The sequence below is a fragment of the Toxotes jaculatrix genome, chromosome 16 (assembly GCF_017976425.1).
Source record: "Toxotes jaculatrix isolate fToxJac2 chromosome 16, fToxJac2.pri, whole genome shotgun sequence".
Taxonomy (NCBI): domain Eukaryota; kingdom Metazoa; phylum Chordata; class Actinopteri; family Toxotidae; genus Toxotes; species Toxotes jaculatrix.
Window position 1 is genome coordinate 5,774,364 of NC_054409.1, and position 15,122 is coordinate 5,789,485.

The 15,122-nt window shown below is 40.2% G+C and overlaps 1 protein-coding gene across 2 annotated transcripts; it reads left to right on the forward strand.

The window, feature by feature from the left end:
* The first annotated feature begins 1,671 nt into the window (after positions 1-1,671).
* LOC121195830 (leukemia inhibitory factor receptor-like) lies at positions 1,672-12,693 on the forward strand. 2 transcript variants are annotated; one of them, XM_041059502.1, is made up of 19 exons: positions 1,672-1,783; positions 1,889-2,078; positions 4,533-4,684; positions 4,797-4,950; positions 5,069-5,356; positions 5,474-5,600; positions 5,794-5,930; positions 6,118-6,263; positions 6,355-6,508; positions 6,635-6,696; positions 7,012-7,234; positions 7,314-7,493; positions 7,585-7,686; positions 7,803-7,961; positions 8,417-8,473; positions 9,040-9,168; positions 9,277-9,370; positions 9,481-9,547; positions 10,391-12,693. In XM_041059502.1, exons 2-19 carry the CDS (start codon positions 2,009-2,011, stop codon positions 10,859-10,861), a joined length of 2,772 nt encoding a protein of 923 aa, XP_040915436.1. In that variant the 5' UTR covers positions 1,672-1,783; positions 1,889-2,008; the 3' UTR covers positions 10,862-12,693. The 2 variants fall into 2 exon arrangements, with proteins under 2 accessions (XP_040915436.1, XP_040915438.1); XM_041059504.1 differs by lacking the exon at positions 8,417-8,473.
* Positions 12,694-15,122: the final 2,429 nt, after the last annotated feature.

Below are 15,122 nucleotides of genomic sequence, written 5' to 3' on the forward strand. Positions count from 1 at the left end.
TTACAAATGAGGAATGTGATTACCGCTTTGAATAACATGCCACAAGTGGACATTTACTCATAATCCTTTAATAGCATATAAACTTTAGCATTGACACAGTGAGCAAGCTGATGTTATAGTTACATCAGCTTACTAACATGCAAGCTGACGTGCAGACATCACAGCCACAGTGTACCCACACAGTCATTCTGACTGACTGCATCAGGCTATCTGTAAAGCTTATGTTGATTATAATCTTTATTCTAATGGCATTGGATGTCCATACTTTCAACATTTAGCCAAAAATAACCAAAAGCAATAAAAAAAAAAAAAAAAATCCTGAGGTCCTGAGTCTGGTCCGTTTCAAAGCAGTAAAATAAACCAAAGACCAAAAATAAACATTTCTCTTGGAACATAATCAAAACCACTCAAAGCTAAAATTTTTGTGTTGGTGGATGATACCATTGCTCTCCGTGAGAAACCCTCTGTTCCACACTCTGACTCTTATTTTGCCCTTTCTATGGCTGCTAGTTTTAGAATGACTCACCCTGACCTCAACTCTGTGTGTGTGTGAAGTCCAAGCCCATTCCTGCACGGCGATCCACCCCCTCCCTCACGTCTTCCCCAGCCGCTCTGATTCTTTTGCCAACAGTTTCCCCACACAGCTACTTTGAACAACACAATAAGTAATAATCCATGAATCACAGAAGCTTTAAGGGAATTCTTTGGAAGTGGAACTTCCAAAGACCCGCTGGGTCCAGCGGGCCCAGCTGAATTTGACTCAGTAATTCCCCATGAAATGGATGATATCAGATGTGTGGTCTTTAAAAGGAGAGGCTTTAACAGTGAATTGAAACCATGACTGCCTTATTGCTTGCTCTTGTCAAGACCTAAACTGTTCAAAATGAAATAAATAAATAAAAGAAAAGAAAAGAAATAATGCATAAATACATTTGCTGCTATTTTAACCTTTAAGTGAGTTGTGCACAAAAAAAAAAAATCTGGAACGTTTGAATTAAATTTGGCAGAGCTTTTTTTTTTTTTTTTTTTTTTTTTACAGAAGAGGAATTGTTGTGCCGCTCTGCTAGATCTGCTCTCCTAACTTTTCCTTCACACGTGGATTTCCTGTTGTACTTTTGTGGCCTCAGCTTCCTCTTCTGCTTTTACTTTCCCTGTAGTAAAATGCCCACTGAATAAACTGTTTTGAGGAACATATTAAAGTGAACTGCTAGAAATAGAAAAAAGAAACAGAAAAAGGTCTATGTATGTCTGTTCAAGTCCTGAATTATTGGTTTGTGTGCATGTGTTTGGCTTTTGTGAAGCACTGCATAGATTATAGTTTTTATTCTTTAATCATATTGTAAAGGATTTGAGGAAGGAATGATAAGTGTTTTCCTTACAGGAAAAGAGCTGTACAGAATTCTGACAGGGTTCCATTAGGCCCCTGTGAGCCATGATGCACTATCATAATAAATAAAGGAAGTTTTCCTCCTATTTAAGTGCAGGCCCACTGCACTTAAAAGAAACTAGTTCTTGTAAAGTCATTTCCAAGTATCAACATTTTTCTGAGCCCAAGCTAGACATGTCCCATCTGGCCACTATGAGTCAAGATTACCAGAAAACACTCCATTTCCTGTCTTGAACTCCACATGGATTTCACAATCACTGTAAGCTCAAGCAACAAATGAATTTTCAGAGCACACATCATTGGCTGCTTTGGAAGGGAGTATTGTTTCAGGGAGTAACTTGACACTCTTGAGTTTTTGCCCTTGTGTAAGATCCACAACTAGTCAGGATCCCTCATGTAAGTATTCTGATTCTCCATAATAAGGATGCCTCAGGATTACACTCTTTAATGAAGTATATCTTGTTTTAGTGCCACTGAACAGACTGATGTTTACTTCCACAGTCTGAGCAGCAGATGTTTTCAACATCTTTTCTGTGATGAATGTGCTGAATCTGTGAAGACTCCCTGACACATTCTCCGTCAAGGAATAACAACAACTGACCGCAAACAAGGAGGATTATCATGATCGCTTTGTTGTTACTGGTCTCGCTGTTCTGCAAGAGCACACAGGATGGAAACGGACAAGAAAATGGTAAGTATGTCAAGCACTGACCTCTGATAGCCTGCAGATACAAAGATACAAAGAATGTGGCTATAAGCTGATGTTACATTCTATTAATAGCATAAGCAAATTACATTGTATTTGAAAGAAGACGAATGATCTGTGAACATGCTCACATTTACTGTAGATTGTAAATTCACATCTAATTAGATTAATATTTAGAATAGTTCAAACAGTTTTTGGTTTTGATTCTCTGATTGTTCCTCTCTTTCCTGTAACTGAATGCTCCTGGTAATACAAATAGGTGCTGTTTATTTTGTCAGTCTAATCTGCATCAACATGCAGTGTTAGGCAATTTGGTGGAGGTTCAGGTGTGAAACCATCTCAGAACCAGAACCAGAGCTTTCGTTTCTGGTGGTCCAAGTGAGGTGAACAAAATCCCTTCAAGACCATTTAAAGTCCACTAGATTCCAAGGTATTCAGAGTCTCTAAGCATCACATATTTAATATTTCCTGATTATAAGACTGATTGTTTGTCCTTATCTTGATCATTCTCAGGAAAGCTGATCAGGGGGCTGACTCATGGAAAAAGTGAAACCAAAAAAATCAGCATGCTAACATGGTGGCAATGCTAATGCACTGATGTTTAGCAGATATAATGTTTGCCATGCTGAGGCTGGTGGGAAAGTCATTAGAGTCGAAGTTGTTGAGTCAAAAAGCAAATTCTTGGGTAAATGGGTAAATTTTGACCTGTTGATGGTGCTAGATGGAAAGTTAGAGGATCCCCAGAGTTATTACAGTTCATCCTGAGGGGAACATGAATGTCTGCACAGAATTTCATGGCAATCATAGCAGTTGAGATATTTCACTCTGAACTACAAACCTCATGGTGCCAGAGGGAAAGTCCATGAAACATGAATGAAACGTGGTGCTAATCAATCCAGTAAATGCTAAGATATTTCACAGGCTGATTCCAAACCTTGGCCTGTTAGTGCTGCCAGATGAAAGGTCAGAGGTCATTTATACTCTTGGTACCATGAGTATCTGAACCAGCGAAGCTGACCAATCAGAAGCGGCACGCTGCCCGTGGACAGGTCACGTGTGATTCCGGCATCTCACCAGAGACGGAGATAACGAGACAAACGGAAGTCAGAAGAAAGCTAAGACGAGGAAATATGGCGAAGCGTATGTGGCGCTTGGTTTCACTGTGACTACGGTGGGACACGAGCAAAGACCGGTGTGTTTATTATCTATTTATAGTCGCGGGGGGGCGCGAAATGTTTTCTTCTTGCTGGGGGGGGGGGGGGGGGGGCGTAACAGAAAATAATTGAGAAGCGCTGCGCTAACGCAATCAGTATAACCTGCTCCACCTGCTGCTTCATCAGTCAAACGGCTTCAGCTGGAGCAGAAGCGGAGCTGCGGCATTTAATCCCCAAGTAAAACAGCACCTCGGTCATTTGGGGGGGATTTCAGGTTTGAGGCTGCAGACGTGCGTCAGAAACAGGTACTGTGCAAAACCTGTCGCGCCAAATACAACTAATTTATACCGACACCTGAAAAATCACCACGTTTGCATGACAAAAAAGTTCCGGTGAAAAGTTTAGCGAAAATAGAAAAATAACTGCCATTGGTCAAGGACTTAATAGAATGTACATGCATGTTTCTCAAACACATTTGAAATAAATTCTTAACGTTCTTAAAGTTTTCGTTCTTGCATTAAAGTAATGGCGTTTAATGTTTTAATGGTATAATGTAATTTTCTGTCGTGTTTGCAAATGTGAATATGTGAATATTGCACTGAAGCTTGATTTGAAGAAAATCGTGTATCAATTTGAACTCGCAATATTTGCCAGAAAAATCACAATTAGATATTTTCCTAAAATCGTTCAGCCCTATTGTGACATTCCTCGAAGAACCAAAAACGTTATCTTGCTGTGTCCGTACAAAATTTCTTAGCTGTCCATCCAGCAGCTATTGAGATATATCAGTCTGGACCAAAAGTGGATTCTCACACCCTCTGGGGGCAGTTTCTTGCTGGTGATTTCTTGTTCATTTCTATTAGATTAAAAACAAAAAACAGAGGGTGGATTTAATTTTCTCCCATAGCTGTCTGAAGAGGTCAGCGTAGCAGTGACCCTTTTCCAGGTAGTCCACCAGCAGTGCTCCCTTTGCATCCCACAAAAAAAGATCTCAGTGATTGGACGGCTGCACGAGGGCCACTTTTCTGACTTTCAATTTTCAATTACCCGAAACAAAAACTCCACAAATGTTAACTTCCAACTTTCTGCATAATGCCATGATGCTATAGCTGCATGATGCCAGCTATGAGCTTCCACTCTTTGAAACTTAAAATGAGGACGTTTTAAGTCCTGTAGCTGCTGCTGTAACACTGTCTGTGCAGTTGACCATGTCTTCACTACTGTTTGTCTCTTTACTGTTCAGGATACAGGACATCCTTTAATCTGTACTCTGCTCATTCCTCAGGTTTTTTGCATTGTGGACCTCAGAATCTGAATCTTACCAGCTCTGACCAGACGATCCTGGTAACATGGGAGGACGACCCTTCGTGTTCTGCAGTACATGACAGGCTGATCTATGAACTTGTGGTTCTCATGGCAGACAAGCAAGTACATTCTGTACGAGCTGATTTTATATTACACCTCAACTGCTGACCTCCATAACACTAACCTCCACTTCTGGAACAGCCAAACAATTATACCTTTTAATTTCTTTATAAAAATGTTTTAGGATGAAGTTATTGTGATGCCGGATCAGATAGGATCTACTCACTTCTGGAACTGGACGTCCCATTTGGCCCTGGAATGTGTTTCCCACTCAGTCAGGCTCAGTTCCCAATACAAAAACTATAAAAGCCCATGGGAACGAGAGCAGACTCTTCCAGGTTAACCCAAATTCATATTTTGATCAGAAATATTCAAGCTATCATTCTTCCATAGGCTATTTAACAGTCATGGCATTCATTCGGATGCTTACTATGTCTTATCATAATGTTTTTACAGGAAAAGAAAACTTAAAAAAACCAGAGGTTTATCCACGGGACAAAGTGTTTAAGGTTGGCAGCAAAGCCACCTTCTGCTGTGTTCTGCCAGCAGGGCAAACTTTTAAAAGAATGTACTTGAATGGGTATAGTGACACTAATGCGAGCACTACCAAGATCAGCAATCGGACCTATGCCTGGACTGTCCACCTGAACCAGCCATCAACTCGCAGTTGCAATGATGTTATTTGTGAAGCTCTCGACCAGCACGCCGGTAAGACGGATGGTGGGGCTTGTGCTACTATTGACTGTAAGTATGATTTAGTCTTGTGCAGAATTTTGTGATTTTGGTGTTTAAAATATGTCTTGTTAATAAATGCTGGCTGTATTTTTTTTATTTTTTATTTTGATTCTTGCCATGACTCAGACCCACCTGGTGATAAGGATCTTCAGTGCGAAACCCGGGACCTGGAATCAGTCAAATGTCATTGGACAGTAGGCAGAAAGGCAGACCTGCTCCCCCTAAAAAAAATACATTATGAGCTTCTTGGAAGGTAAACTGAAATAAATGTCATAAATAAATATATGAAAGCAAAAAAAGGCTCATAAGGCCATTTTAATCTTACTAGTAACTGAATGACTGATGCATCTCTTCTTACGGTAGCCACTAGAAGTTACAGCAGTGTGAAGGAACCAATTTATATGTAGCTTACTAAAAGTTATATTCCCTTGGTGTTTGTATTCTAGTCCATGTGCAAATGGATCTCAGGGGATATGCTCACAAAACGTGAAAGTGAATGTTGGCGAGAAAAACTGGACATTAACTGCAGAAAATAAGGTTGGGAAGGTGGAGCTCACAGACACAGCAGATCTCACTAAAAGAGGTACATCTTTATGAAGATTTTAATTTTTATGTGATTAAATGCTTATTTGCAAATTTATGTTTGTTTTTAAACTTTGAGGGGCACCAGTGCCCTTACAATGTATATTTGAAATGCTGCTTTGTAAAGACCTGTTATATATTTTTCTGTTGATTAAATTCAGTGGATTCTCCTGTCTCTCCTGTTTCAGTGCACATGTGTGCTCCAGAGGGACTGACAGCTCCATCTGTGAATGCCAGGAATATCAGCTTGGAGTGGGTTTTGCCTGTGCAACAGTACAAAAATCTCAATATAAGATGCCAAGTAAACGTTAGCTATGGTCGAACAAATACCATGGTGAGTTGACAAAGGAAGGATGGTGAGACATTAGCAAGGTTTTTAGGTAAAATCCTCCTCTGACATCATCTTGTCCATATCGTGTTCCCAGAGTGAACCCTTTGGAGTTGGCCTTAGTTTTGCAGTTTTGACCGACTTGATACCAAACTGGATGTACAATGTGACCGTACGATGTGCAACAGCGCAAGATTTCTGGAAATGGAGTGACTGGAGCACGAGATTTAGCTTCCACACAAAGGGAGATGGTGAGTAAAAGAGTAAGCAAAGCAAAACAAAAATAAAAAATTTCCAGTGTAAATTTAAACTGATATTGGCAATTTAACAGGTAGTGCTTTTGTTTTCTGGCCACTGATTGTCTGTTTACTCCACAGTTCCAGATGCTCTTGATGTGTGGATGCACAGGAAGGATAATCAGATTCTAATCTTTTGGAAAGTAAGTCATATGGATGGGTGCCACATTTTAAATAAGGCATCCTTTACAAAGCCTTTACAAGCTGTAATTAATAGCTTTATAAAACTATTAGCAAACCACTGACTAATGCTTAATAGATCAGCTAGAACCCATTACATTCTGGGTTGGCAAAATCTCTCCTGCTGGTGTTCAGCCTCCTCCTATTCACCATTTATAAACAGTCAGTTACAGCTTACGAACTCCTTATAAAGAGTGGAAAATGGCATTGATGATGACACAGGCTCCTGAGGTGCACCATGCTAAGTAAACTAAAGTCCCGGTGTCACCTCTCTGCAGAAGCCACTGGATAACCAAAGCCATGGACACATCCTACATTATACAGTGACCTGGGCAAAGACCACAGAGACAAAACACAAAAACAGAACCCAAGTGGCTTCCAACGAGCACCACCTTGAACTAAGCCTGGACACCACTGAAGAGCTTATTGTCACGGTGACAGCTAGCAATCTGAATGGCAGCTCATCCCCATCAGCTATCACCATCCCCCGCTTCACTCCAGGTATGGAGCTAACACAGTAGCACACGACCTGCAGCTACACGTTTATGTCAAACCTAACGTTCAGAGTCTTCATTTTCAGACACAACCAGAGTGAACACTTCCCGGATTGTTGGCAGTAATGGCAGCTTCAGATTGTCCTGGTCTGCCAGTCCTTCAGCAAGCTGTGGCTACATAGTGGACTGGTGTCCCATCTCAGATCATTGGAGCATGGAGTGGCTGAAAGTGCCTCCATATGAAACTAGTGCCAGTATATTTTCAAGTACGTCTTCTTCATTGTCTGCAGAGCACTTTGACCTTTTTAACGTTTTATTTCCTTGTATTACAAACCATCTCTCTTGGTATTTCTGCAGAGAACTTGAAAGATGGAGTGAGAAACAATTTGTCCATATACGCCTGCACTCAGGGTGCTCCACTGCTGCTAGAAAAAAGAGAGGGCTACGTCAGGGAGAAAAGTAAGACAACTGTTGGACTTTCTTGTGGCATAAGTGCTTGTTTGATAAATGTGGCAGTTTCACCAAAAAAAAAAAAGAGCCCTTTTTCCAACAGTGTTTTACTTATGCTTTGGCAGGAATCCAGGATGTCTTTAAATCACCGGATTGGAACCAGCAGAGTTCAAATGTTGAGGTATCCTGGGCTCCGATATCTCTAACAGAACAGACTGCTTTCATCAATGGCTACATTCTCTACTGGTCAGGCAACAACGACAAAGTCTTCAATGTGAGCACAGGTATTGTGACGCTCACTACACACAAAACAGAAAAAATATGATCACGGTGTATCAGCAGATGTACTTTACTTTTTTTTTTTTTTTTGTCAACATGATAAGGAATACTGACATTTAGTCATTCAGGAGAGTGTGGGGAGTGTCTGAATCAGCCATTTCTTTCCAGTGCATGTCAGCTGGTCTAATAATAAATCCCTCTTATATTACCAGTTCATCTGCATATGTTTGGTTTCTTGTTACTTTAATGTCTTGTCGCATATCTAGTGTTATAACAGCTGATGACGGTATCGAAGGCCCCTGTCAAGTTGATAAAAACACAGCAGAGGTCTGTGTGTGGTTCAATGAACTTCTCTTGAACCTGCCTTATCAAGAAGATAACATCCACAGTACTGTGTGTCAGTGAGTCACTGGCAGTTTCTTCTTTCTTATTCTTATGGCTGGGATACCATCTATGCCAGAGGTTCTGCCAAAGCTGATCTGTTTGATCACCTTCCTCACCTCACTCAGAGTTGGGGGTAAGTCGAAGTCCTTTTTGGGTTCCACTCGGGGGCACTCTTTCCAGTGCTACTGTCGACTGTGGATGGTCTGTTCCTGAGGCTGAAAAAGGTTTTCCTCCAGCTTTCAGTGATTCTTCCCTTGTCCTTCAGCAGAGTGGAGCCATCAGAGGCTAGCAGAGAAAGGGTGGTGTTAGGTTTGGAAGGTCTGCAGACTTCATGGAGCTGAAGAACCCTTCTGTTGGTTTCAGTGTACTACTTCATCCACTTTGTTGTCCCAGGAGCTGCCTTGCATTCTGTGCAGCTCTCTCTGGGCTTTAAGTGTTTGAGTGTCTTCTCTCTGAGCTTTTCAGCTTCCTTTTAGTTTTGTTATTAGTATAAAACTGTGCACTGTGCTATACAGTACCATTCACTGTTGGCTTGGTCAGTGCTAAAATGAATGTGATTTGTAGGAGGGAGGTGACCCCCATCCAAAACTACATTGGGCCAGTCAGCTGACTAGACTACTGAACTAATTGAAAAGCACTGTCCAGTTCTTCAAGATTTATGTGTTTAATAGTAACGGCAGTCTCTTTCTCTTGGTTTAGACAATCCCAAGGCCACCAGCCTCACAACAAAAAACCTGGAAATCGGTTCCTATAATTTCACACTAAAGGCACTGACTGCAGTGGGAGAGTGTGGGGCTATATACTACTCTACCACCTTTAATTCACCAAGTATGTTTTTGTTTTCACTTTCAGACTTTTAACAGTAAAACAAAGGAACTTTTATTTTATTTGATTAACTCCTGTTCCTCATCTGACCTGTTTGTCTTAACTCACCAGCTGATAACTTGATCAAGGCAATCCTCATTTCCCTGGTCACTGTTTTTAGTCTCCTTTCCCTCATCATGTTCTTTTGCTACAGACACTGGGCATGGTAAGCAAATCAGCACATTGCTTTTATGCAGCTTGCTTATGATGGCACTCTGAGTGCATGTTGTTGCCATATCTTTGATTGAGATTTGTTTATTTTTTTGCCTCCAACAGCATCAAACAAAAGGTGTATCCTCCAATCCCAAATCCTCTGTTGACGGACAAGTGGTGGTCATCACTGGTAGGTTGTCAAAACCATTAATTTAAGATGCACTTACACACATGCATACATGAAAATCAGTTTACTCATCACAAGGAGTATCAGCAGTATAATTTCTGTTGTGGCTCAAGACTGAGTTTTCTAAAGTCTCCTTCAAAAATATAGAAAAATGTGAACAGATCCACAAAATGTCTAAAAATATTACAATGACGTTACTGGGGTTCTCTCAGACTGGGTTTAAGATTTCTGACAGAAGGCCAGTGTTTAAAAACTTGGGGTGTAGAGTTTGAAAGGCATTGGATGGGAGATTTAATGGCAGTTTTTTGGGGGCTTTCGGGTATTACATTTATCGTATTTTTTGTTTTTAATGCTCTGATTTTGTCCATTTCTTTTTCTCGTGCTAGCAGTGTCTGTCAGTCTGTCACTTTGATCCAGATGGAAATAACCACTGTTGATGGACTGCCATAAGATTTTGAACTAACATTCATGGCTTGGCCCCCAGAAGATGAATTACCTAATTTCTTTGGTGGCCCCATGACTTTTTCTTTAGCAGACTCAGCTGTACCTTGGGTTTAGCACCTATTAGCAAATGCTAGCATGAATATGGTAAACATTATATGCTTATATGCTTTACATTAACATGTTAGCATTGCCATTGTGAAGGTGTTAGCATGCTGACATTAGCCTTAGCAAAGCCACACAGTGCCACTAGTATGGCTGCAGACTTCTTTTACTATATAGCGTCTTGTTGAGTGAATTACCCCTTTAATATTTGGTGAAAAATAAAATTTATGGTGCATCATTAGTTCCTGCTATGGTGAATTATTGGTTTACCCACCACAAGCACTTTTGTTTGTTTTCCAGAGTGAACAAGGTTGTCGTCCTCTTGGGGTGCATCAGTGTCACTACAGTGAAGCGGATATCATGGATGTTCCACAGCTGTATTCTCAATCAGGAGCACCAGTGAATGGTTACGTCAGCCACGAAAACATGCCTTTTGTTTTTGCTCAAACTCCAAAGGGTTACTACAACCAGCCCCTGAAAAAGTGCACCCCACCACCTCTCATTTTACCTCCTGCAGGGATCCCATCTCAGTCAGGGTTACCATCTACTTCATTCAGAGGCATGTTTCCTAACCCGTCATATAACCTGATGATGCAGAATGGGGATCAGCAGTCCAACCCAGGGCCTGAGCCTCAGGAGCGGACATGTTTAGAGAGAGACTCCAGTGGATACCAGCCACAGAGTCACTCAGAAACCTTCACCCTAAACACAGCGGAAGATGACCCGGACAGTCCTATGTCCTGTGTCTCCACTTACATTTTGTTACCATAATCACCTTCCAAGTAGTTGTTGCATGCACGTGTAGTGTGTCACAACTTATAACTGCCAGAAAATTGCAATTTAACATGTTACTTAAAGTGTACGCAATTATTTAAAGTGTAGTTTTGTTTCCGAACCACTGATAAAGTAGCATACACTGTGACCTATAACTTGACTGCTGTGGTTTTGCTCTCGCACTTTGGATATTGAATGCATTATGATTCCTCTACAAATCAAAATGATAAATCCATGCCACTGTCTAATGGCATACTTTGTAAATCCATTTGCTGCTTGTGTTCAGTAATTGTGAAATCCACACAGGGTTGCGTGCAGGAAGCTGTTGCTTTCTGGTAAACTTGACTCACAGTGGTCAGATCAGATGTGGTACTTGCAACCAGAATATTTAGATTCTTGGAAAATGACCAACAGTAAAACTGATAGTGAAGTGAAAACACAAAGTAGGTTTACTTTAAGTTTTACTTTGTTGACACTGATCAGCTGAAAAAGACCCGTCAAAGTGATCCTGTGTAACTTGAGCTGAACAGTGGCTGCTGTGGCCACAAGTGAAATTTGCAGGATAACAAAAAATGCTCACACACAAGAAAAGCTCAAGAGGCAAACTGACAGTAACAGTAATCCAGTAATGTTAGCTACACAGCAGTATTTACCAAAAGTTTGTGGTATTAGCTAACATTAACCACAATCTACTGGTCATACCAGACCAGATCAGGCCGGAGGAGCAAAACCCCTGAGTTTGGCAAACTGTACAAGACTGCATTTTGTTTTTCATGAGTTTCATAACTTTTCCTTTATAAGAAAATGACTACATCATTTCCTCTGTCAGAACTTGTGTTGCTTTAATGTCTTGACAAAGTGAACTAAATGTATTACATATATAAAATACAAGTAGATGCATGGTTGGCACTGATTAAAACCTTGATTCTGGGTGGATACATCACTTTGCACACCTTGACATTCTACTGCAATGTCAGTGTGAATGTCAAGGCAATTTCAATATACAGCAAATGATGGAGGCAAGATCCTCAGTCCTATTTCTTTCTTATTGTCCTTCCACTCTTGAGACAGTAACTGCAACTCAACAGGGAAATGCTCAAAAAGGCTACTTTAAATCTACTTAGATGTTGTGAAACAAACAGAAAAACTTTGCAGACAAAGTACTTCAGATGACATGGGCCACGTGGGAGCATTTTGATCCATGTATGCTTTGCTTTTTAAAAAAAAAAAAAAAAAAAAGCTATATTGTCTGACTGAAATATATCTTGTATTGCCACACTGGATCATGACTGACTGATGCTGTTTTGCTCTTTTTTTTTAATCATCCATTCTCTCCAGTAAAATCTCTGCTTCATTAATCCTCCCACTTTCCCACCAGAATGTTCTCACTGATCAACTGCAGGTTTTTGGGTCTGTCTGCTTTCTTTAATAAACATGTTTATATTTATTACTGAGACAATTTCACTTTATTCCGAGAGAAACAGACACTTGAATGTCAATTAACATTTATCGTTTGGAAATGACAAACCTGATTGTTGTTGGCAGTTTCTTTAGTGAGCACCAGAGGGCGCCAGCACTATGTAACTGAAGACATGATTCTGTAGTTAAAGTGAACAGTCGAGTGCTGTACTAATGTTCAGTTTTACCTGCTTTTTTTTTTTTTTTTTTTACCCATTTTATGCTACATTGTAATTGTGGGGACAATACAATCAAATGCAATACAATATCAAAGATTAAACCAGGTTCCCAACATTTTGGTTGGTTTATTTATGATTATGCCCTGCAGGAAAAAAAAAACAAAACTATGACTTGTTCATAATTCCACCAAAGAAATACTGTATTTCTCCTCTCATCTTCTCAGATAGTTTTGTTTGAATAATTGTTCAGTTGATTCATTATTTGAATTTTAACTTTGTATCAGAGCTTTGTTTTGTCTTCTTTTTTCTCCCATTGAAGGGGCCATGACCCCTACGTTCAGAACCTATGTTTTACACGATTGCGTTGCGAGTTTAACTTAAATAAAAGAGTTGGAGTTTGTCATTACAGTACAACACTCAGGAATATAACCAAATTCCAGCAGCCATTGATATAAAATCTACACTGAGCCCCAGATTATGTTGAGGTGCTGAAGCAGAAAACATTATTCCGTTCACCGTTTTGACAGATCTGTCTGTTAATTCTACATTTTTCTTTTAACTGTCCTGTTCACAGCCTGAGCTCCATCAGCTCCTATCTGCTCTCAGGCTCAAATGTTGAATAAAAGCAACTAACACTGCAGTTTAAAGGCTACATCCTCACCTGAACTTCACTGAAGCCCAAATACTAAATATCACTGACTCAAACATATCAGCTTGTTTAACACTACAATAGCACACCCACTGTTGTGATTAATTAAGTGGAAATGCTTGTGTTCGTCTATATTGTTCTAGACTAAAATCAACTTTGTGTTGCTGTAGTGAGTATTTGAGGCAGCAGTGCAGTGTATGTGGGACTGAGTCAATTTAATTCAATTCAATTGTGTGTATGTGTGTTGTGTGTTCATGGTGATGGAGTAATATGTCGCCCGGTGCAACAGTGTGACTTCCTGATGTGGTTTTTGGATACCAATGGTGCTTGTGATGAACTTTTTACTTGGGAAAAAAAAAAAAAGAAAGATGAACGCACCAGCTCCATTATAGCCAACAACGTAACTTTTGGCAAAGCTCTGAGACTTGCTTTGATTATTGGATCCAGTTTATCACACATGTGCATTTGTCAACTTATGGAGGAATCCTGTTCACACAGCCAGTATGGACAGGATTAATGATTATAGTGACAAATAACTCTTCTAACTTACTCATAGGTATGTGAGTGTTAAGATCCATTATAGTCCATACAGCCTGGGACATCGTTTATTTAAGCTCTGGCAGTGTTTTGTTATGTTTTTGTAGATGGATTATGTGCAGATTAAAATGACTTTCTGTTTGGATGTTTCAGATTTAAAGTGGTTTTAAATACGAAGAGTAAACTTTTAAACTCAGTCTCCTCTTCTCCTCTGTTTTCCTCTCTCTCTCTCTCCGGCTCAGTATGATGTCACCGGCCTCGTTGTTCGGATGATGTCATGGCAGCTGATAACTCTCAGATGTGTGAGACAGATTTTTTCCATTACATCTGGCGAACTCTCGCCCCAAGCAGCCAAATAACCTCAGAGGGAAGTTGTGTGTTTTGCTCATGCTACAAACAGCATCCGCTCTGATGGACTAGAAGTCACTTTACAGTCTGACACACAGTGTGTCACACTCTGATACTGTACCGGTCAGATTTCCTTCACCCTGCCTGCCGGACACAGTCACTTTCTGGTGTTTTCTCGTCACTGTGCGTTGCCAGGCAACTGGATAACTGGACTCCAGGAAGTCACTGCGTCCGGCCAAGAAATAGTCAAGAACATTATTCTCATAAAACCACAACTTGTGTTTTTGTGCAGATTAAACAAAAACCAGTCTAGAGTCTCTCCTGGCTGACTGAAGACAGCCTTTCTATTTTTTCTTCAATTGACACTGTGTGTCAATCACATCTTCAATCACAGTTTGAATAATTTCATCTTGATTTGTTCGGCTCAACTGTAATTTTTAATGTGTTTTGTTTTTTCAGTAAAAGTAAATGGATGTTTGTAACCATAGCAACGCCACCGGAGTGGCAACTGTCACTGCAGCATAATGTGTTAGCATGGATGCTCATTGTCTACTCTGGCTGTATCTGCGTAGTCATAGTTTCATATGTAACAACAGGTATAAATATTCATCATAAGGCAAGATGTAGCTAAGCAACTTTTTTTTTTTTTACATCCAATGGGTGCAACTGGCCCCAGACCTGAATCCAGTACAACACCTAGTACAATTTTGAATATGCAGCTGATAAATCTGCAGAAATGATGTGATGAATCATGTCAGCATGAAACAGAGTCTGAAGGGAAAGTTTCCAACATCCTGTTGAATCAATGAGAGCAAATAGAGGAAGTACCCAGTGTTAGTATGGTGTTCCTAATAAAGATGTCTATCAGAATCCAAAACTGAGACTGAAACCAGAACATTACAGTTACATGTCGAATTTCAACATTAATAAACACGACATGAACTCAACTTTATGTTTTGTTCGTTTTTTTTCTCCAACATGTTTCCCTCCACTGAAGGATGACTCAGTTCATCTCCTTCTGAACAGGCAGTGGACACATCAGCTGTGTGTGTGCGTGTGTGTGTGTGCGTGCGTGTATGTGCACGTT

Coding starts and splice junctions, on each gene's coding strand:
- LOC121195830 (XM_041059502.1), top strand. CDS start 2,009: ATGATCGCTTTGTTGTTACTGGTCTCGCTGTTCTGCAAGAGCACACAG. Junction 9,371..9,480: donor TGCTACAGACACTGGGCATG/GTAAGCAAATCA, acceptor TGCCTCCAACAG/CATCAAACAAAAGGTGTATC. Junction 9,548..10,390: donor ACAAGTGGTGGTCATCACTG/GTAGGTTGTCAA, acceptor TTTGTTTTCCAG/AGTGAACAAGGTTGTCGTCC.